Here is a 22727-nt window from a genome sequence, read left to right on the forward strand (position 1 = left end):
AATATGAGTTTCTAAGAATTCTCTCTTTAGAACTCACAGCCTCATGATTTTATATTCTCAGAGGAAATACATTTTTTTTTTTGCAAATTGCATCATTATTAACAATTTTTATGGTGATTGTTGAGAGTTTGCCATAGCTTCTTACCAAAAACAATAGTATAGAGTCATGAGATTTGTAGGAAGAGGCAATAGCTTTCATCAGATTGTCTGCATACCTAGAAAACATAGAGAAGGTTCTGACATAATGATTCTTTGTCATATTTATATTGTGCCTTGTACCTTCATTAGGTCTTGTGTTTCTAAACTATGTTTTTCTAAAGAAACTAACAGATAGATCTCAAAAAATCACTCAACAAATGGATAGTAATGAAGTTGTTTGCATTGCTGTTGCAATGTTGTATTACAACATTGAAGTTGTAATGAAGTGAAATTGTGTTTCCAGCAGGAAATAAAAACATAATATACTGAACTCCAGGCAGAGCACTTCCTTAAAACAATTGAAGGTCAAGTTTATTGAGCAATTTCTCTGATGACCTAATGAAATGATTTTGTGCTTGAAAGCTTGCTCCCTTCTTCTATCGATAGACTAGTTTTAAAAAAATTACTGCCTTTCTTACATGCTTGAAATTTCTTGAATCTTAGACCATCACAGCTACAGTGTAACTACTACTAAATAATAGTATTGTGTAATAAGTAATTAAATCTATTAAATTAAATCAATCCACCTGGTTTGAGAGTGTCTTCATATCAAGTTATGTAGGAAATAAAAGATCAATGGAGATATTTCAAAGTTCATTTGGTTCTGATCTCTAAAGACAAACCATCTAACTAAATTATTCAGAGCACTCTCTGGAATGTAAAGTCCTTACACAGGAGAGAATATTTTAAGCAGCTTCCTTCAGAATCTTAATCTCTTAATCTATTCRTATTTCCTTCAAACTGATGAATAGGGACCCAAAGTATTGTTAGAAATTTAACACTTCCCTAGCAATCAACTGCAATATGCAACCTGAGGGGTGGAATTAACACATTGTGGGATGGTGCCTCCAAAGCGAGAAAGAATCATGCCACTGCGATATAACTGATATAACTTACCTAGTCCAAAGGAACTGAAATATGCTAGCTATTTCCCGTGCATAACTAACACAGAATTAAAATATGGCTTTGAATTCCTTCAGTTGCACCCCTGGATGCCTTGAGAAGAGAAGGGTAAGTCAGCACTTTCCTTCCCATCAGTTCTCATTGCARAGGTTAAACGAGGCTGACCTATACCCAGAAGTCCAGACCAGCTGTAGAGGAAACTCTTAACTCAGGTATTAGCAGAAAGCTCAAGCCAAAATCTAGAGCTCTAAAAGCAATATTAATCTTCAGCAACTKACAGATAACATTGCTAGGAAATTCAATTTTTTCTGAAACCAGAACATCTGAGGAGTTGTTAAAGGCCAGCCCAGAATGTGTAGTTCCACCTCTTGAGCTTTTGTGTTGTTACCTAGCAATACTCATAATTCTTCATAATGGAATTGGGTTCCCCTTGCTTATATCTGCAAAATAACTGGTTGGCCTGAGGGAGGAGTTAGGCAGTTTAAAGTCATAGTTTAATTTCCTTTGTAATTACAAGTTGATTGCTGGTATAAATTACCTTGTATGCATTTTGCCTCATGTGCCAGTCATCTCCCAAAGTGAATAGTCTTAAATTAAAAGACTGATATTAATCCAAAGGCATTGCTATGTTRGAATTTCACAAATCATTCATATCAATTATCAATCAGGCAGATTTTTTTTAATGGATATTAGATGCTTTTTTTGTGTGTTTGATTTCTTTTATAGTGAGATTAATSCAATTTTAACCTAAAGACTTCAAGAGATTTTCCTGACTTCAAGGGATATGTTTTGTACGTCTAAGGAAGAATATAATGATTGTAAAATATTTGCATGCTTTCTGCCTTCCATATCTTGAAATGCAAACCCTTTAACAAATTGGAAATCYTGTTGTTAATCCATTAAATTTCCTAAAATAGGAGCTGAGTGGAAGATCTAATATACTTAGGAAAATTATATTTATGTAAGACTAATCAAGGGTAGCATTATTCAGGTGTGACCCACGTATCTCTCACAAGGTGGCCTCACACTGCTCATCTTTCTGCATATTTGCATTTGCCAGAAGTCTCTGTCATACCCTGGCTAAGCTGTTCCCAAGTAAAGCTGTCCCTAGGGATAAGGCATTCACAGGTTTGCATATATTTTTTGAATGAGAAGAAGCAATACTGCTGATGATACAAACACATTCAGAAATGGTGTAGAGGTTATAAGAGACTATTTGACTTTGTGAAAATTCGTATTTTAAGYTCATTCATTATTTACTAATTCTGGAGAGGTACAATCTAATGAAATTCTAGTCTAAGCATTCCTTATACTAACTTTCAAGGCACCAAGCTTCAACGTCCCTCATGCCAATCAGGTGTGAAACCACCTGCATTATGCTGAGACAGAAACAAGGATGGGTGAATCAGGGCTCCATCATTYAGTCTGAATGTTCAGCAAAGCAGAAACAAGTCACTTTGACCTCAGCAAATGATATCTAGCTAAAAATAAAATAAGATGAAAAGATGTCTGATTTCCCAGGGTCCTTTATGATACTTTTCAAGATAAGGCATCATAYACTCAGATGAGCCCCTTGGACAAACACACCATATCCTGTTGTTATATTATTATTAAGGCTCTTCCTTACACTACTTTAATAAGGCATTGCCCAGAATATGTAACAGGAAGAAGTAGGGAGCATTTAAAAATAACTATATTTTTCCATCACGTAAACAAATGTCGTGTTTTTCATTCCTAAATCAGAAGTTCAGAGTTTTTGCAGCACCATCTAGTGAGACTAAGGAGGTTTTACTCAACTTTTCAGAAACTCCAGTCTGTTCCCTCTTCACACTTGCATTTCTTTATAATCCCCATGATCTCCTTATAATCTACTGGCTGAAAGTCTYTGGGGCCAACAAGCTGTAGAAGAARGTTCTCTTAGTGCACACAATATTCCTTTTTACATTTCTTTTTGAGCCACATGAAATCCTACAGCTTTGGAARCTACAGAGCTGAAAAATGCGGCACTTTCATCAAGCCTTGTTATTAATGAATTGCCTCCTAGCTGGTGAGCTGTGCCTCTGATCTCCACCTCGTTTTGAAAGGACACATTCTTCAAGCACAGAGCAGATGTGTGCTGTATTTGATATGAGGACTGTTCTCAGATGTAGGTGCACCTGTCAGTATTCCTRCTAGGAAGTGTTACAGACGTTATTTTCTATAAGACAATATTTGTATATTCAGTYCTCTGCCAGACACATGTGAGAGTCTGTGTGCAAAATATCCTTCCTGGCCCAAAGACTTTACTGGTAAACAAAACTACATCTGATTCCAGGCCAGTTAAGTTGAAGGTCATCTGCTTTTCCTAGGCTGCCCTGTCTCTTAACAGWTTCCCCTAGCTTAATTAAGGATTAAAACTGTTTTGCTTTCATCGTCAAGTCGTCTCTGGTTAAAAGATTCTGAAACATTTTTCATCTACCTAACCCAATGTGTGGAATCAAAAACATATCAAAAAAGATTTCGCATACCACCTCTTAAAATAAAAWCTCTTTTTAGGACTTTCTTTCTGAATTCTTGTATGCCACCAAGACCTACATATCACTGACACCAAATATAATAGAAGTTTCTAAAATTTTTTTTTGCTATTGCCTTGCTAACACCTTGAAAGCAACTCACCTGCTTTTAACTGCATATATGCAAAAAATATAATAGTTTTCTATGAGCAAGTTATTGTTAGTCATTGTTTGGTATGATGATCCCACTGTATGAAGAGGGAAACAAAATGACATAATTCACTGTACAGAAACTACAAAACGACATTTTAAGTTCTGATCAATATCTGCTACTGAAATAGTCACAAAGCTATAAACCCTTTCCCTTGCTGCTTGAGTCTGAAGGAATTTGTTCTCCACTTCTACAATGGCATCATCCCCTCGATAGGGTTTCTTCCATGAGGTGACAGAGGTGGGCTGTCAGCACAATAGCTCCACAGGTTTTTGCCTTCTGCATTTTGAGTAGCTGAGAGTTTCTCCCATTCTAATAAAAGTCACTAGTGTTGTATCTTCATTGCCACACTGCTGCAAGCTTGAGCACAAAGCATGTCTGGTTTATCTTTAAATCACTTYTAATTATCCTTTCTTTTCCTAGACTGTTTTTACAGAATTTCTCTTGGATAATTGCTTTGCATTAGGCTAATCCAATTCATGAAGTACAAGGGAAGGAGGGGGTGCAGACACTGTTCAAAGGAGACAAAGTTTTTCTTGTAATTTGGATAGCTTCTTAGCTAACCGCACARATATACCCAGAGAGTCATGTTTCTTACCTCTCAAGGGACAAATTCAAAAGAGCTTAGTTAGAACTCCAAAAAAGATCCACCAGAAASACTTGTTTAAAGATTTTAGGTTTACCCACAAAACTGAAATTAAAATATGAAAAAATTCTCACTGAGGATTTATAATGTGGCCTGACATTTCACCTCTGGGAAAGTCATCTGTCATTATGCAAAAATGATTCTTTTCACTCTAGAAAATAAAGTCTCATTTCCTTACGATTTTGCGTTATTGCCTATAGGCATCTTTTTGTTATTATTAGATCATCCTTTCTGAAAACAGGACTTTGTTGAAGCACTGCTACATGATCTGGAATACATTGATAAACACCAGTTAAAATATCTTAGTGGTTTTATATGTAATCARTATTAATTGCTGCCACCCAGAAGGCTCATTTGTATTCTTTGGCTCACCATACTATAATCTAATACATCGTTGTTTGGTTAAATGACTTCATCCTTCCCATCCAAAGTGTGATTTATTTTCCTGTATCAGTAGCAACTAAAAATGAATGTTTCCAGCTGTCTTGCAGTCTATACAAGCCGTGGTACGCTTAAAGCAAGCTGTCCTGCAAAAATCTTTTCTTCACATGTGTAGTGTGGGAACAGCCTAATGGAAGGTAACATAGTCACRAGCTTCAAGCTGAACATATGAAATTGCCTGCTTTGCCTTCTGGATATACCTGTGAAGTCCAAGGCAAATACTTTGTCATGTTTAAATGATACATATTCTATCAGAACTAAGAAGCTAGTATCCGTGTTACACAGCAAATTCAGTCCTTCGAAGTGTAGGACCGAGTACGTAAACAGGTCTTACGCGCAGTACCCAAGCAGCGCAGGGTAATCACACATTTGAAACTACACACAAGGCAGAGTGTTAAGCCATGCAACCAGTTTGCAATTTGTCTTGTGTGCCTGTAGCTCCAGTGGACCCAGTGGAAGTCACAGGTTCTCAGAACACCTCAGGACGTGGCCTGTATAACACTGAAAGGAATAAATTGGCTCTTAAAATGGAGCTGCTGTGTTAACAGCTTTTACAAACTATTTAAGTGTTAAGAATAATGAAATAAGACACTGGCAATGACAACATATTATTGAAGAACTGTTAAGTGCTGCATTATGATTTCATTTTAATGCTGCTTCTGGCTGAGAGAGCTTGCATGCCTGTGTGTTAGAAGGAGGCGGGAGAGAAGGGAAGCCGTTTAATATTTTTTGACCAATATTTTGAATTTATCTACTTGCTTAATTTTGAGCATGTTATTTCCAAGAAAATTGACCATTTAGGGGAATATTGTGCTGCCTTTAGGTTTCGTGCACCGGGTCTTTTGGGCTAGACTGTGGGTTAGACTTGCTGGACTAGATGTCAATGGTAAAGAAGAAAGAAAAATAATCCCCTTTCATATTCCTGGATTACCCAGACCTTGCCTGTAATCCCACAAACCAGGGYTGTCTGCCACTGTACTGGACTCAGGTGAGGGGGTTAAGTGCAGTAAAGGGCARAGACAAAAACAGGCAGTCTTGGCTCAATACCAGAAACAACTGTTGGTAAGCAGAAATCTTCCTACCTTGCCCTAAGGTTAGAAAGCAGCAGAAGAAATGTACCTCCAAGCCCAGCTGCCGAGGAGGTGCAGGTCATATATCCCCCCTTCCATCAGTGCTTCTGTGCCAAAACTCACTGTTCCTTTTGCTGGCATTAGTGGGAATACTGCAAAGTGAGGTAACACTCTGCCAGGATAAAGGTGAGAGAATTTGGCCCCGGTGCTTTGTAGATGTTAAATAAATCCACTGCAAGAAATCCAAAGTATCTAGAAGTTGAAGTGGAGGAARATATTACATCCTTAAAGGCACTGCTGATGCTAAAGCACAGAATAGGCACAAGTGTGGGGAAAAAGATTTATTCCAGCATTGGCAGTGGAATAATTTCTTTAACTAAAGACAAAGGGAATGAAATCACCTTTATTGCTCATCAGTAAAAAAAAAGAAAAAAAAAAAAAAAAAAAAGAGTGCTTCCTGCCTACAAAGCTGTTCACCTTTGATGCTACAGCAAATGGCCAATAAATCACATGGGAAATGCAATTTCCTCCTACATTTTTAATAATTCTTCACTCCCTGCATGAACTTCAGCTGGAGGAAAAATAAAAATTGTCCAGAGCTTAACTGTTGAAAGTGTTACRATATTGATTTCCCATGGAAGGTCACAGATCCAGGCTGTGGGTTTTTTTTATGTATTCCCCAAATAAGACATAGGACCAAAGCAGCAAAGGCTGGGAAGCTGAAACAAGACAAGAAATGTCAAAACTGGTAAAACTGATAAAAACTGAAGTGAAGTAGAAGGTAGGCTAAAGTTTTTAGAACATAGGAAGCAGATAAAAAGACATAGTCTTTAAGAAACTATTGAGGACTTCATAGTTACTTCTCCATCAGGCTCTGAATTAATCCTCTTTTCAGCTTCATTCCAGACTATCAGCCTCATACTCATGTTTATGGATCTGACTACTTAAAATTCCTTATATTGTGATAGCTGAATTTCACCAAATAACAGTGAGTCTCATTTATACCCAGACCTCTCTTTCTTTCAAGCGAAAATGTGACAGGTTGTGATTGCACATTCAGGGGGAGATAATAGGAGAACTCCTGTATATGCAGGCTAAAAATAAAGAGGTACTCTACCATAACTTTCTACACTTCCAAATGTTTCTCATGAGGTGGAGTTCTATTATTTAAGTTCTTTTCTTCTTCCAAGTTCAAACAAGACTAAAACATTTCAAAATTATTGAGTTAGATCCAGACCTCTCTTTTGACCCATGAACTGGATTCTAGAAGCTGTCAAATGGCTGTGCTTGCTAAAGGGAAGAAAAAAAATCATCTACTGTTTTGATAATGATGTTCTGTTTCTGTTTTTCACAGCTCCATTCAATCCTCCCAACGCTGCAGACAGTATGGTCAAATTTGATGCCTATGGAGATGGGATAGGCCGATACAATGTGTTCAATTTCCAGTACACTGGAGGCAAATATTCTTACGTGAAGGTTGGTCACTGGGCAGAGACCTTGTCGCTAGAAGTAGACTCTATCCACTGGTCCAAGAGCTCTGTCCCCATTTCCCAGTGTAGTGATCCCTGTGCTCCTAATGAGATGAAGAATATGCAACCAGGAGACGTCTGCTGTTGGATCTGTATTCCTTGTGAAACCTATGAGTACTTGGCTGATGAATTTACCTGTGCAGACTGYGGGCCTGGAAAATGGCCCACAGCCGACCTGACTGGCTGTTACGACCTACCAGAAGATTACATCAAGTGGGAAGATGCTTGGGCAATAGGTCCTGTTACAATTGCATGCCTGGGCTTTATTTGTACTTTTATGGTCATTGGAGTGTTTATCAAGCACAACAATACCCCCCTGGTCAAAGCTTCTGGCCGTGAACTGTGCTACATATTGCTCTTCGGGGTCTTCCTGTCTTATAGCATGACCTTCTTCTTCATAGCCAAGCCCTCGCCAGCTATCTGCACCCTGCGCCGTCTGGGGCTAGGAAGTTCCTTTGCCGTCTGCTACTCTGCCCTCCTGACTAAAACAAACTGCATAGCCAGAATATTTGATGGTGTAAAGAACGGTGCTCAAAGGCCTAAGTTCATCAGCCCAAGCTCTCAGGTCTTCATCTGCCTGAGTCTCATTTTGGTACAGATTGTGGTGGTGTCTGTGTGGCTTATCTTGGAGTCCCCTGGCACCCGGCGGTACACTCTTCCCGAGAAGAGAGAGACTGTCATATTGAAATGCAACGTCAAAGATTCCAGTATGTTAATCTCCTTAACATATGACGTAATCCTCGTAGTCTTATGCACTGTATATGCCTTCAAAACAAGGAAATGCCCAGAGAACTTCAACGAAGCCAAGTTTATCGGTTTCACAATGTACACAACGTGCATCATTTGGCTGGCCTTTCTCCCAATATTTTATGTGACATCCAGTGACTACAGAGTAAGTCTTTGGATATGTGTTTCCATAAATTGTGTGCATCACTGCAGAGAACCCTGTCATCATTTACTAAAAGTTTCTTTTGTTCTTTGGTCCCCTGTATCCTTTGCAAACAAACTGTTTCAATGTTAGTGCTCATCTAAGCRTATTGCCAAAATTTCACTTTACTTCTAAAATGGTCTCATTTTGAACTCTGCACGTATAGCTAGAGGTGGAGGGGATTAGTGCTATATGTTAGGTTTAATTGTGACAGAGGCAGAGCACATGGATGAAATATTCATGCTGGTACATCAGTATATGAAATCCTATTATAACAGAAAAAGCTAGTAGGTCATGARTTATGAGTCATTATGAGTTATTTGGAGGAGGCAGGCCTTAAATGAAAAACTTAACCAACTAGTCCACTCCAGCAAAAGAACCTGCCATTCAAACAGTATTTTATTCCAAACAAAAAAAAATGGAAATAATTTCAAAATTCCCTCTAAAACAGTTCTTAAAGAAGTATTCTCAATAAATATTATGCTTTAATATACAACTCTTAATCTTTCTCCACTTTGTATGAGATAAAATACATCTGTAACTGAGCAAAAGAATCAGTTGGCCTTCAGCAGTATGCTTCAAACAAAACCAATTAAATTGTTTARGTTCTAAAATACTGATGAAAAGCTTCAGGTTCAATAAAATTGTATTTTGGACAGAAAAAAATTGTCTCAGAAAGAAATTATAATCTTCTCCACTGGAAACCTCACATTCATTTTGATGTGAGAAGTGACTTTTACAGTTGGCCCTTATGGCAGTTTGTACTGAATTGTCACCTTCCTGCCCAGGAACAATGTAGTAGACTAACCTAGGGCCTGTATTATAGTATGCACATGAAATAGCATATAAAACTGGGGGGCTGATAATGTCACTTAATGTACTTTTAGTGTGACCACCTTGGAATACTATGTTTAGTACTACTTTTCTCAGCCTAGGAAAGGTACTGAGAACCTCAAGAAAACAGGGATGGATAACAAATGACACAGTAAGACACAGAGAGTGATACTAAAAGAGGTAAATATATTTAGCCCAGACGAGAGTAAACCCAGGAAGACATGATCACAGACTATAAATAATTTCAAGGCAACAAAAAAAAAGAAAGGAATTATTCGGTTTCAGGAGAAGTTAGGATGGCAAGTAATGGCTTGAGGCTAATGAAGGAAAAGTTTAAGGTAGGCACAGGGGAAAAGTTCCTGACACTCAAAGTAATCAAGAAGATAGACAGAGGAGGAGGTTGGTGCAATAATGTTGGTCCAATAAAGTTGGTCCAATAATGTTGGTACAGACAATCACAGGAGTGGGCTGCACAGCCACTGATGGCCAAGAGGAGTATGACTTGACTGCTCAAGCAGCATTTTTCAGCCTTATCTTCTGTAAGTGGGCTTTTCAGAAGTTCCTTTAACTGAATTTAAATGTAAGCTTCTGAAGTGCATAAGGTAGCAACTCGAGTCATATTGAGTTGACAGAAAATTAATTTAATCCTTTTTCTGATACATTCATGACTCATCCTGTGTTCAGGAGCTTTTTGAAAATCCCATCCTAGATGTCTACTCTTTTGGGATTCCTCTGAAAAGCCCAGATTTAGTGGACTTTAATTCAGCTTCACAAGCTGACTATGAACTAACCTATGCCATCCTAATGTATGCCAATTCTGGTGGCCTCAACAGCAAAAAAAGCATCACAGTGTCAATGAAAAAAAGTAAATTTGCCAGGCTCAAGATTTTATCATTAAGATTTTATCACCTTTCTGAAAAGAGAGGGAGGCTCCTGAGAAATGTAGTTAGGTGGGGCAGGGGACACAGTAAAACATAGCATTCATCCCTACCAGTATGGATATGGCAATGTCTCTGTATGGACTTTCTACAAAAGATGCCAAAATGCATACTAGAAATGTTGAGATAGCGTATCACTAGACTCCCTCCAGTAAATCCTTATCTTGTACAGGGAATTCCAGCACTGGATCCTACACTCTAGATACAGCCTCACCAGGGCTGAGTGGAAGGGGAGGGTCACCTCCTTAACCTGCTGGCAGCGCTCTGCCTAATGCAGACTCAGATACCATCGACCTTCTTTGCCTGAAGGGCACACTGCTGGTTCATGATCAACCACCAGGTCCACCAGGACCCTCAGGTCCTTTTCCACAGAGCTGCTTTCCAGCAGTCTACACCATCCTGTACTGCAGTGTGGGGTTATTTCTCCTAAGATGCAGGACTTGACATTTCCCTTTGTTTGAAATACATGAGATTCTTATTTGCCCATTTCTCCAGCCTGTCAAAGTCCCTGTGAATGGCAGTCCCTTCTGATGTGTCAGTCACTCCTCCTAGTCTGGTATCATCTTCAAACTTGCCAAGAGTGCACTCTATCCTATCATCTAGATCACTAACAAGCAGGAAGCATCTTTCATYCATGAAGGTCTCCTGACACCTTTGTTTCACTCCTTGAAAGATTTGATCCTTGAAAATCAACCAGCCCTCCTGTACTTTCCATCTCTTCAGATCCATAACCTATGGGATTTTTCCAAGTAGATTCCTGAATAGGCCAAAGTCTGCTCTCCTCAAGTCCAGGGTCGTGAGCAAAAAGCAAATCTTGCTTTTTGGCTTGTTCCTTCCTCTCAGTATCCTGAACTCTACCATCCCATGGTTGCTGCATTCACGGATGTCCCCAGTCTTTCCAGTCCCAATCAGTCCTTCCTTATTTGTAAGTATGAGATCCAGCCTAAGTTCTTCTCTTTTCCATCTCCTTGGTTACCTGTGTCAGGAAGTCATTATCAGTGCTCTTCAGGAACCTCCTCAATAGTTTGTGCCCCTCTCTGTTTTCCATTCAGTAGAAAGCTGGGTGGTTAAAAGCCTCTAGGAGGACTAAGGCCTGTCAACATGAGACTTCTTCCAAGCATTTGAAGAAGGCCCCATCTACTCAATAAGGTGGTCTGTAGCAAATACCCACCACATTTCACAGAATCACAGAATGGTTGAGGTTGAAAGGGACYTCTGGAGATCATCTAGTCCAGCCCCCAGGGACTAGAGGAGACTCCACAACCTCTCTGGGCAACCTGTGCCAGTGCTCTATCACTCTCACAGGAAAGTTCTTCCTTATATTCAGGCACTGAAATACACTTCCTGTGTTTCAGTTTCTGCCCATTGCCTCCTGTGCTGTCATTTGGCACTACTGATAAGAGTTTGGCCCCATGCCCCTGACACCCTCCCTTCAGGTACTTATAGATATTGATAAGATCCCCCCACAGTCTTCTCCTCCCCAGGCTGAACAGGCCCAGCTCTTGCAGCCGTTCCTCACAGGGCAGATGCTCCAGCCCTCGGATCATCTTCGTAGCCCTATGCTGGACTCTCTCCAGTAGCTTCATGTCTGTCTTGTAGTGAGGAGCCCAGGACTGGACACAGTGCTCAAGATGAGGCCTCGCCAGGGCTGAGTAGAAGTGCAGGATCACCTCCCTCGACCTGCTGGCAACACTCTTCCCAATGCACCCCAGGAGACCATTGGCCTTCTTGGCCACAAGGGCACATTGGGCTCRTGGTCAACTTGTCATCCACCAGCACTCCCAGGTCCTTCTCTGCAGAGCTGCTCTCCAGCAGGTCAGCCCCCACCTTGTACTGGTGCATAGAGTTATTTCTCCCTAGGTGCAGGACTCTGCACTTGCCCTTGTTGAACCTCAGGAGGTTCCTCTCTGCCCAGCTCTCCAGACTGTCCAGGTCTCTCTGAATGGCAGCACAGCCCTCAGGTGTTATCAGCCACTCCTCCCAGCATGGTATCATCAGCAAACTTGCTGAGTACGCACTTTGTCCCTTCATCCAGGGCACTGATAAGTTGAACAAGACTGGACCCAGTACTAAGCCCTGGGGACACCACTTGCTATAGGCCTCCAACTAGACTCCACGTCCCTGATGATGACCCTCTGAGCTCTGCCTTTCAGCCAGTTCTCAATCCACCTCACTGTCCACTCGTCTAACCCACTCTTCCTGAGCTTACTTGAGAATGTTATGGGAGACAGTGTGGAAAGCCTTGCTGAAGCCAAGGTACACAACGTCCACTGCTCTCCCCTCGTCTACTCAGCCAGTCCTTCCATCCTAGAAGACTATCAGATTGGTTAAGCAGGATTTCCTCTTAGTGAATCCATGCTGACTACTCTTGATCACCTTCTTTTCCTCCATATGCCTGGAGATGACATCCAGAAKGAGCTGTTCCATCACCTTWCCAGGGATAGAGGTGAGGCTGAYYGGCCTGTAATTTTCTGGGTCCTCCRTCTGCTCTTTTTGAAGACTGGAATGACACTGGCTTTCTTCCAGTCATCAGGCACCTCTSCAGTTCTCCATTACCTTTCAAAGACGATGGAGTGGCCTAGTAATAACATCTACCAGCTCCCTCAGCCCACATGGGTGCATCCAATTGGGGCCCATGGATCTGTGGGTGTCAAGTTGCCTAAATGATCTCTAACTCAATCCTTCTCAACCAAAGGAAAGTCTTCCTTTCTCCAGACTTTCTCTCGTGTCTCGAGGCTCTGGGACACTGAGGGCTGCTCTTAGCAGTAAAGACTGAAGCAAAGAAGGCATTCAGTAATTCTGCTTTCTCTGTGTCCTTCATCATCAGGGCCCCCACCCCATTCAGCAGCGGGCCCACATTCTTCCTAGTCTTTCTTTTGCTACTGATGTATTTGAAGAAGTCCTTCTTGTTGTCCTTGACATCCCTTGCCAGATTTAATTCCAAATGGGCCTTAGCCTTCCTCATCACATCCCTGCATGCTCTGACAGTGTTCTTACAATCCTCCCAAGTAGCCTGTCCCCTCTTCCACATTCTGTGTATACTTTCCTCTTCTGTTTGAATTTTACCAGGATCCCCTTGCTCACCCATGCAGGTCTCCTGCCCTCTTTGCTGGACTTCTTGCTGCTAGGAATGCACTGATCTTGAGCGTGGAGGAAGTGGTGCTTGAATATTAACCAGCTTGGACCTGCCTTCCTTCTAGGGCCATGAGGTTCCTCCAAGGAGTTCCGTAAAGAGGCCAGAGTCCACTCTCCTGAAGTCCAGGGTTGCAATCCTACTTATCATCATCCTGGCCTGTCCTTCCTAAAGAGCCTGTACCCATCCATGGCAGCACTGCAGTCATGTGAGCCATCCCATCATATTTGTAATACAAATGAGATCATAGCCCTGCAACTGCACACAAACTTCTAACTCCCTCCGTTTTTCCCCGTGCTGTGCACATTAATGTGCGGGCTCATCAGTGAGGCTAGTCATACTGATTTTCCAGAAAAAGTATGAACACTTCACCATAAAGCTGTCCTGTAGACACTTCCTTATTTGTGTGTATATAGAGCCCTGTTTTGTTGATTTAAAGGTCTCTCGTCCACATCACAAAGTGCACTCTTTGCTTGCCAACCCAGTCTACCACTTCCTCACTTGACTGAGGGTCGTCATCTCCCTACTCTGCCATTACTAGTTTAAAGGTCTCCTTACGAACCTGTTGTCACGGATGCTTTTGTYCCTCTTGGTCATGTGAGTCCTATCTCTTCCTAGCAATCCTCATTCCTCAAAAAGTGTCCTGTAATCATAAAAGATAAATCCCTCTTGCCAATACCAGCTGTGCAACCTTGTTGACCTTGATGCACTTGTTGACCGCAGGATACATCCCGTCCTCCTCGAGTCCCTCCATCTCACCAGAGGTTTCAAGGAGAAAACCACCTTGACCCCCATGCCCTTGACAGTCACCCCCAGAGCCGTGTAGTCACACTTGGTACACTCCACATCTCCGCTGGCTGTATCACGCACTGATGTGCATGTGGCAGATCAATAGGGACTATTATTCCAAGGCTGGACAAGCATTGGCAGCCTCTCCAGGCTATCCTGGGTACAAGCCCGTGGAAAGCAGTAGACCTCCCTACAGAGCAGATCGAGTTGGCAGATGGGGCAACCACCCCCCCTCCATCCCGGTACCTCAAAGCTGCATCCTCTTTCAGGACCTTGGCCTGTGTCAAGTCCTCCACTGTGCCAGGGATAGCTGCTCCAGTGGGTGCTGGAGACCCTGTGGCACCAACATGATCGCTAAATATACAAACACTGTCCTCAGCAGAGCTTCCCATGCCCTTCTGCACAAACTGCTGTGAAAGCTGTCAAATCTCTTAGTTCCTACACTTATATAGACCTCTCCCTAGTACCTGCTGCAAAGGTTCCTCATCTTCCCTGATCAGGGAACTGTCAGATGGAACAAAAGCTCAAAGCACCCTCTGATGAAAAACAGCTGACAGAGCTTGTTAGAAGTTGCTAGAAGTCACAGCCTCTGGTAGCTAGTCTTTTCTGGCAGCAGCAGGCACCCTGATGTTCCTAATTGAGCTTGCAGAAGTCCTCTGGCAATCCCAGAAGTTCTCAGAAAATCTAGAAGATCTAGAAGCAGAGCCCAATCTGTGATGCAAACTGCTATGTTAGTCAGCTGCCTTGGTTAGCTGCACTGTCAAAAATTTTAAGGAGATCTGTTGGATAGGACAGATTTCTCTGATGCCATTGATTTTCACCCGGAATTCTACATTGATCTCATTGAAGAATGAATCAAAGATACAGATAAAAGCTTAAGAAATGCAGAGGTAATGGAGGAAGGGAAACACCTGGTTAGAATGGTTCTAATAAAATCAAATGTCAAAACTTCCCACTGTTTAGCCATTTTCTTCAAACATATTCTGGCTTCAGGAGTTCACTCTCCTGCCCATTAATTGCACTGTGCCTGGCAGAGCTGCCCCTCAACTATACCAGCACTGATGTCCATGAGGCCAGATTATATGCCAAACCACTGAACTGGTCTGGGTTAAAAGTATTTTTAACCCTATTTTTAGCCCAAATGATTTCACTGAGTGAGCATACAAGTTGTGTCAGCACAGCTGAGCTGCTCCTGGAGGCACATACCATAGCAGACAGGCTGGGGAGGACGGCATTGTAAGTGAAGAAAACTTAAATTGAAACTACTCCCTTGGATTTCTCTATTTTTACAAGGAAACTCCTGATTCTATTTTACCTGTGTACAGCCTGGTTTGAGACCCATGCAAGACTGACTGCAGAGGCTTTTGGACTAAATGTAGACATGTGACGGAGAAAGTTTGGTTGGAAACATAAAAAGTGACCCTTTCACACACTGTCTTTGTAGGGTCTGCCATGATCCCTCACCCTGTGAGAGCAAAGCACCTTTTCAGGGAGCTTGTCACACGCTCCTTTGGTAGAGTGATTATTGATCATATGAATACATTAATTATAGTCACTGCTGACAAAGCACTTGGTGCTCTGTGTAAACATAAAGCAACAAAATCCATTCACTGCTCTAATTTTCATTTTGCAACAACCATTTCTGACAAGGAGATGTGAGAAGCATTCCCATGGAAGAAGGCTAATCTCCAAGGACTGCAGGAGTGTAACTATCACAAAGTGAGCCATGGATGTATAATCATTCAGATTAAGCAGGAGAGTTTAAGGCAGTTTAATTCAACATCTTAATTAAGGAATTGGCTAGGAAGAAAAGAATATAAACTGAAAATGAGGTAGTAAACTGGCACCTAGTTATATGAGCAAAAAAACAGGAAGAAAGATAGACAATGCCAGTGAATTGCACTAGCAAATGTCCCAGTGACAACTGTTCCAGAATCCTGTAACCTTGCAAGCAATTTGTTTCTCAGCCTAAGGAGCTCTGTCTCAAAGTCAGTGCACTCTTGAGACCATCTGGCAAATGTCACCAGCAGAAGTAAGCTCTTGTGTTTACTCAAAATCACACCTATGTCTGTGCAGGTAATTATTGAGGTTCTCTGAATGGGATTGAGGCCAGAGGGTAAACAGGGTTTCAAATAGTGCCTTGWATGAGGCATCTAACATAACCCTTCATAAAGCACAGTACCTACAACCCAGTTTCCAATGCAGCTTGCTTTGTCCAGTTGATGCATGACCAACTTTACAGAGGACTTCCTGATCGATTTAAGGAGAATGGGGTGGGAGGGAGAGAGAGCAGAACTATCCTTCCTGTGATACAATACGAGAGAACTCACTCAGTCCAGCACCCCCTTAGATGCTGGGCAACAGGGCACCATCAGCATCACAYACCTCAGCTGCATGATCCCAGGCTTGCAGAAGATAGGGATGAAATACAGAGATGTTCAAGACAAACAGCAGATGTAGGAACCACATGAAGGTTGTGGTTCTTGCTGCTGTATGATGATGCTTCTAATGTTCTGTATTTTAGAGCTTTTCATGCTGAAATACAGCACTTTGTGCCCACTCTCTCCTAGGTACAGACCACCACCATGTGTATCTCTGTGAGTCTGAGCGGCTTTGTTGTGCTGGGCTGTTTGTTCGCACCCAAGGTGCACATCATCCTCTTCCAGCCCCAGAAGAATGTGGTCACTCACAGACTCCATCTCAACAGGTTCAGCGTCAGTGGGACTGGGACCACGTACTCACAGTGTAAGTAACAAAACTGCCACCTTTCTATAAGGACATGGGGTTGTGGTGAGTTTGGGTAAAGTCAAAAGAGGTTTTTCTTGTCAGCAGTAAAAGGCTTTCTGCAAGCCAGGTTATGCACCCCATGGAAGCATCACTTCATTTGTGTCTGRAAACAAAAACTTGTTCCCCTTATGTGGGATTCAGCTCAGAGCCCAGTATGAATCTCATTAAACTCAGCAGAAAGCTTTCAGCAGCCTCTGACTCAGGCCTGTACTGTGCAAAACCCTGTCTCCCACTGTCACCTTCATAGCAGAGGAAGGAGCAGATTGCCCTGGAGTATTCCTGTCAAAATGACATGCTGTCATATCCTGGGACACCGCACAGCGCACACTCAATGGATGTTACTGCCTAGGCTCTAAGTCTTCACCAAATGCGTACGAGGGATGCTGTAACTGTTTCTAAGCACTGAGCAYGAGCAGTGCCCTTTGGAAAAGTCACAGCCTAGAGATGCAATCAGCACRCCACTGCAAGGTCAGCTCATCTTCTCTACTCTACTCCTTTCCCTCATCTTCTGTTTCTTCATCCCAAGCGGAGTCWTGTCCGTGATTTTGTTTTGGGATTGTCAGTCTTTTTTTACATACATTGTTCAGAGATTTGGGGGGGGTGTTAAAAAATAGGTCACATGTATATTTTTTCCTTGTTAAGCTAAACTTGTCAAAGATGGGAGCACACAGCACCTTGTTCACAGAGGTCTGCAGACAGTATGTCTAACCTGGAAGGCTAATTGAAAAAGCACGCCACAATTAGAGAGAGGTAAAGAATAAGAAACAGAGGAAAATGGGGAGACAGAGCAAGGTTTATTAGGAAGATGACACTGACCTAGCCTCAGGCATTAAAATGTAACCTAAATTTCAAAATTGACTGAAAATGTTTGACACCTCAGGTTGGGAAGGAACTGAGGACCCTGCTATACCCTCAGATTGACAGAAATTAGGAGGAAGAGGCGACTAGCCTTTTTTGCTTCTCCCAACCAAAAAGCCGTGAGTGCTCCGGATCCCTTAAGAAGGGATCAGCTGTGTGGCTCTACATGTCCCACATCTCATCAGAGTGAGAATTGCATCCACATCTGATGCCAGAAAGCAAAATCACATTGCTATTTTGGAGAACTTAAACCAAGACAGGTGAGACAGCCCTAAGTGTCAGAAGTGCACAGCACTCCCGAAAGGGCTGGATTTGCAAGAACCGTGAATTCCCAATAATCCTTTAGACAAAGTGGTAAGTCTCATATGATTATTTTCATCCTCTATAAACATTGGATGAATCCCTCTTTCCAATATTTATCCCTTACACTATGCAATAAGCTAAATCAGAAACCRTTTTGATTCAAGGACACTTTCATACAGGATTGCATTTTGGAATTATATTTTTGTTTGTATTACAGTCGCTGGATAATGTGTGTGTGTGTGTGTGTGTGTGTGTATGCATGCATGCAACTGAAAGACAATCTCAGTACATAGCTTTAAATTGAAAGCCTACTTTTAAGGTTTGTGAAAATCTTTAAGACATTAAGGAAAGCCTAAAAATCTATCCTTATAACATCTTGCAAATTCATTTAGAACTATCGTTTACTTCCCCTGCTTACAATTAACTGAAACKAAGATGCTCATCTCTGTTGGTCTTTTCAGGCCTTGGAAAGAGACTAGAAAGACCTGAAAGAGAGACTAAAAGGTCTGTTGCATACAATAGAAGAAGCCCAGCTGCTCCCYTCTAGGAAGATTACTTTAGCAAAATAACAGCGAGAATCCACTATCATAGAACCATATTTTAAGAAGGCAAACTTTCCCTCATTCCCTTCTATTTATTTGTAGATGATTTTGAATACAYTTTCTTTTAATGTTATTTCAACTCTTCAATCATTCATAAATCTCCAAAAGGGCTGTCATCCAAATTGCTTCTAATCCGCATTATGGCCTTTTCTATGCCTACTATAATCCTCTTTCAATGTGCACCCCATTCATCACAGGGAATATTCTCTCAGTGGCAGCAAGAGAACATGAGAAAACATCAATCACCACACAGTATATTTAAATATATATATATATATATATATATATATATATATATATAAAATATTCATCTTATCAGCCCTGAGACTGATGGCTTGTTTTCCTTTTGGCCTTGATGGTGTTTTCATCAGTCACAAGCTACTTAATGGAGGCTGATCAAAATTAGCTGGAGATTATTCTAGTAACAGAGATAACTGAAAAAACAATTCTTATTCATTACCATACGGGCAGGAGTTTCCCTCTAGAAGCTCCATTACTCGAACAGGCAGTGTGTTTCCTACCTCGATGAATTCCCATCTCTGCTGCATTTCAAGGCTGCCACCACCTCCTTGCTGTCTCATTCATTAATGCTCTGAGATGCTCTTATGAGTAATGAACACCAAGTTACCCACAGATGGTTTTATACATGTCACCTTGAACCATGAAGACCAGCTGAGCACTGTGAGAAAAGGTCAAGGAAGCTCAATATGGTAACAAGCAGGACTAAGAGTGTTAGCTCCAGAGACGCATCAAGACTATATCTCTACATTGAGTAGAGATATAGAGGAAGGAGGGTCTGAGTCTCTGCTCAGCCTCTTTAGCTGCAGCCTGGTAACTAAACTAAGCACCTGAAGTAGTTCATCTGAACACAGCTCCCCGTCTCTACTGCATGCTCTGCAAAAAACAGTAGAGGTAAATATTCGACTGCTAAGGGAGAAAACCYGCTATAAAGGAACTGAGCTTTGTTCGTTTTGACAGCTGAAGTTTGGACTACAAAAGAATATAGATCCAAGCTGAAGAGAGACAGGACATATAGGCACCTAAGTGCACGACAAATCTTAGAATGTATGTAACCATTCACATTTATTGCATCTCAAAATACACCTTTGTGCTCTATAAATTTTATTTCCTCAGCAATGTGTCTCCTCATCAGGATATTTCCCTGTTTCTCCTATGGCCTGGTTTACAGCCTGGCAGAGGTATTCCCAGGAGGTAGGAGCACCACAATTCCAAAATTGCTCAGCACTGATTTAAGCACCTACATGATTCAGGCTGAGCTTTTACACCCAGAAGGTGTGTGTCATTCATCCATATTATATCCACATGGACAGCTGCACACAGATGTGAGCTCCTCCAGAAGYGCTCCTTAGGGGTCAGAAAAAGAATTAAAGCTACTATTTATAGCCAAGCTGGTATACTCTCTTATTTTCCCAATCCTAGCTCCAAACTAGTGTAGCTGTACAGCTTTTATACACAATTAATTTGCAGCTGTCCAGCTGTGAGCATGAGTAGCGGAAGTGGCACTCAGTACAGCAAGTTGGAGTCTGACTGTTCCTGGCTGTGCAGATATGCTGCAAGGTGCCCACAGCAGTGCTGAGATCTTAACTCTGGTTCTGTGCCCAGGATTTTCTGAGCAAAATGAGAGGAAAGCATGAACTGCAGCCAAATCAAGATTGCTGCTCATGTCACACTTTTTTTTTTTTTTTTTTTTTTGGCATAAACACAAGGGCAAAACAGAGGTGAGGTGTCTCTAATAGCTCTTGCAATCCTTCATTTGGCTGCTGCTGTAAGACGTGATGTGAAACTCAGGGTTGATATTTAACATTGCCAAGAGGTAAGGAAAAATAAGATCTTTTGTTGAGCCAACAGATAGAGCTGGATACTTTGTGTGAACATTTTCCTCCACTCAGCAGAGTYAATTTCTACCTCTCAGTATTATGAGAGAGAGATGTGCTGTTAAAGAAAGCCTGGGAACTGAAAAGGCAAGAGTGCTTTTTTCTTGCTTATCACCATATTCTCTGTCTAGCTTCGGCGTCCTCCTGACCCACTTACTGCAGTATTTGAGCTATTTATAGTCTTCACAGTGTTGARCTTCACAGAACCCCTGAAGCTAACAAAGTTCTGGGTGGGTGATAGATGTACATAGAAACTAAATGCTTTTGCCCCTAGTCACACTGCAGTAGGATAGGGATTTGAATCAGGTCTCCTAAGCRGTACTGATTTTTCAAATTGACAACAAAAAGTAATACTACTACTAGTAGCAGTAGTAGCAGTAGCAGTAGTAGTAGTAATGATAAAATTATCAAGTTAATGTGTTGCCAGATTATAGTCAGTTTAAAACTGAATATAAAACCTGATAGTTAATTTTCACGAAATCTTAGATTTGTTGCCCTTCTACCTGCAAATAACTGATCTCAACATATTGAGGTTGTGCAATATCAAGCTCGCGCTACCTAATTCAGAGCAGGGACTCATTCTTAGCTCTCATGTTTATCAGGAATATTCTCTACCCTCTGCTTAACACTTTAGTGTGAGGGTGCCTCTAAATTTCTCTTGTTAAAGTTGTTCTGTTTCCATTAAATATTTATTCACCCAAAGAAGGAATTTGAAATAGTAGCTTGAAATAGTAGCTGATTTGAAGAAAGAGGAATTTGTCTTGCAAGTGGTGCTGAGAATTGGTCTGCAACCGAAATGGTAGCCAGCACCATTTGGGAGACTGACCACGTCCTTGTCAGCTGCATAAACTACTTTTTACACTGGATGATTACATTGACTAAGTCATTGTTTGCTGTGTGTTTTCTTTGATGAAGACATCATATTTCTCTGGGTCACCATTATCATTAACCTAATGTATCTTTCAGCAAACAGCTTTATGGAGCTGTGAATAGGGATGTCACGAAGTATCTGAAAGCACATTCCTGATGCCCAATAGATAATTTTAACAAAGATAGACAGACCAGTTTGTTTTTAAATTTAAATCCACGAGACTTTAGCATAATAATGCTATATTCTACAATCAGTATATAAATGCATTTAGAACTGGATTCTCATAATCAGCGTCACATTGTCATATCACTGAGGCAATGGAAATACTTGCGTATAAAATATTAGGCAATGTAGACAAGGGTATCAGAATCTGACCCTCACCCCTGGAGTCATATTTTATCCTGATCCAGAGGTTCTAGAGGTCAATAGGATTATTGAACAGAAAATATTCTGGGATTAGGTGAGAAATAATGTTGTTTGCAAATTCACAGGTATTCAAAAATTTCTTCAATCACATATATAATTTTTGAAAATTAAAAAGTATGTCAACACAGTTCTAATGTGCAGAAATGGAGTCTCTCTTGAATTAAAAAAATGTATGCATTTTGTTTCAGGAATGTCTATCCCAGTTCAGGAAAGCTTGCAGACTCTGACCTTAGCATTTCATACCATTTCATGAAAAAATCAAAGATTCAATTTTTATTCTACTAAGGTATCTTAATGCCACTCCAGCTAAATTATCTCACACTACTGCACAAAATCCAACAAAGTGAGACATTTTGGGCTAGAATTATCCCCCCAAAAGTATGCATTTTAATTGATACTCTTGGAGATGTTTCATCACCCTACCTAGCCTCTCTGAATAGTTAGCAAAGAGCAATCAGGTTCCTCCAAGAGATGCTGCAGCCCCTCTCTGACTTTTCTTGCAGAGGTGTGAGTAGTACCTGTATCAGCTGCACTGCTGACACAGACATCTGCAGTGATTCTTYATTAGACATCTCAGTTAGACTAGGTGAGATAATCCAGATAATACAAACCAGAATCTGGATGTTGCTGGGTCACTTTTCCCACCCCTGAAATTGTCTGATTTTCCCCTCTCTTTCTCTTTCAGCATCTGCTAGTATGTATGTACCCACYGTCTGCAATGGAAGGGAAGTTCTGGACTCAACCACTTCATCCCTGTGATTGTGACTTGCGGTTCAGTTTTTGAGTTTTTAGACTGTTAGGCAAAATTTTGCACATGTTGTGCACTCTGAAAAACACAAGGAAAACACAAGAAAACAAAACAAAATAGTWCCT

The 22727-nt window shown here is 41.2% G+C and overlaps 1 protein-coding gene across 1 annotated transcript in view; it reads left to right on the top strand.

The window, feature by feature from the left end:
* Positions 1-22685, top strand: part of GRM3 (glutamate metabotropic receptor 3) — a 108844-nt gene extending 86159 nt beyond the window's left edge. Inside the window, exons 4-6 of the mRNA XM_085326005.1 lie at positions 7316-8382; positions 16683-16857; positions 22540-22685. Coding sequence (XP_085182131.1) covers positions 7316-8382; positions 16683-16857; positions 22540-22613 — 1316 coding nt within the window. The 3' untranslated portion in view covers positions 22614-22685. The remainder of the gene's footprint in view (positions 1-7315; positions 8383-16682; positions 16858-22539) is intronic.
* Positions 22686-22727: the final 42 nt, after the last annotated feature.

The sequence above is a fragment of the Rhea americana genome, unplaced genomic scaffold (genome assembly GCF_003343005.1).
Source record: "Rhea americana isolate MKP2758 unplaced genomic scaffold, rheAme1 scaffold_1, whole genome shotgun sequence".
Lineage (NCBI taxonomy): Eukaryota > Metazoa > Chordata > Aves > Rheiformes > Rheidae > Rhea > Rhea americana.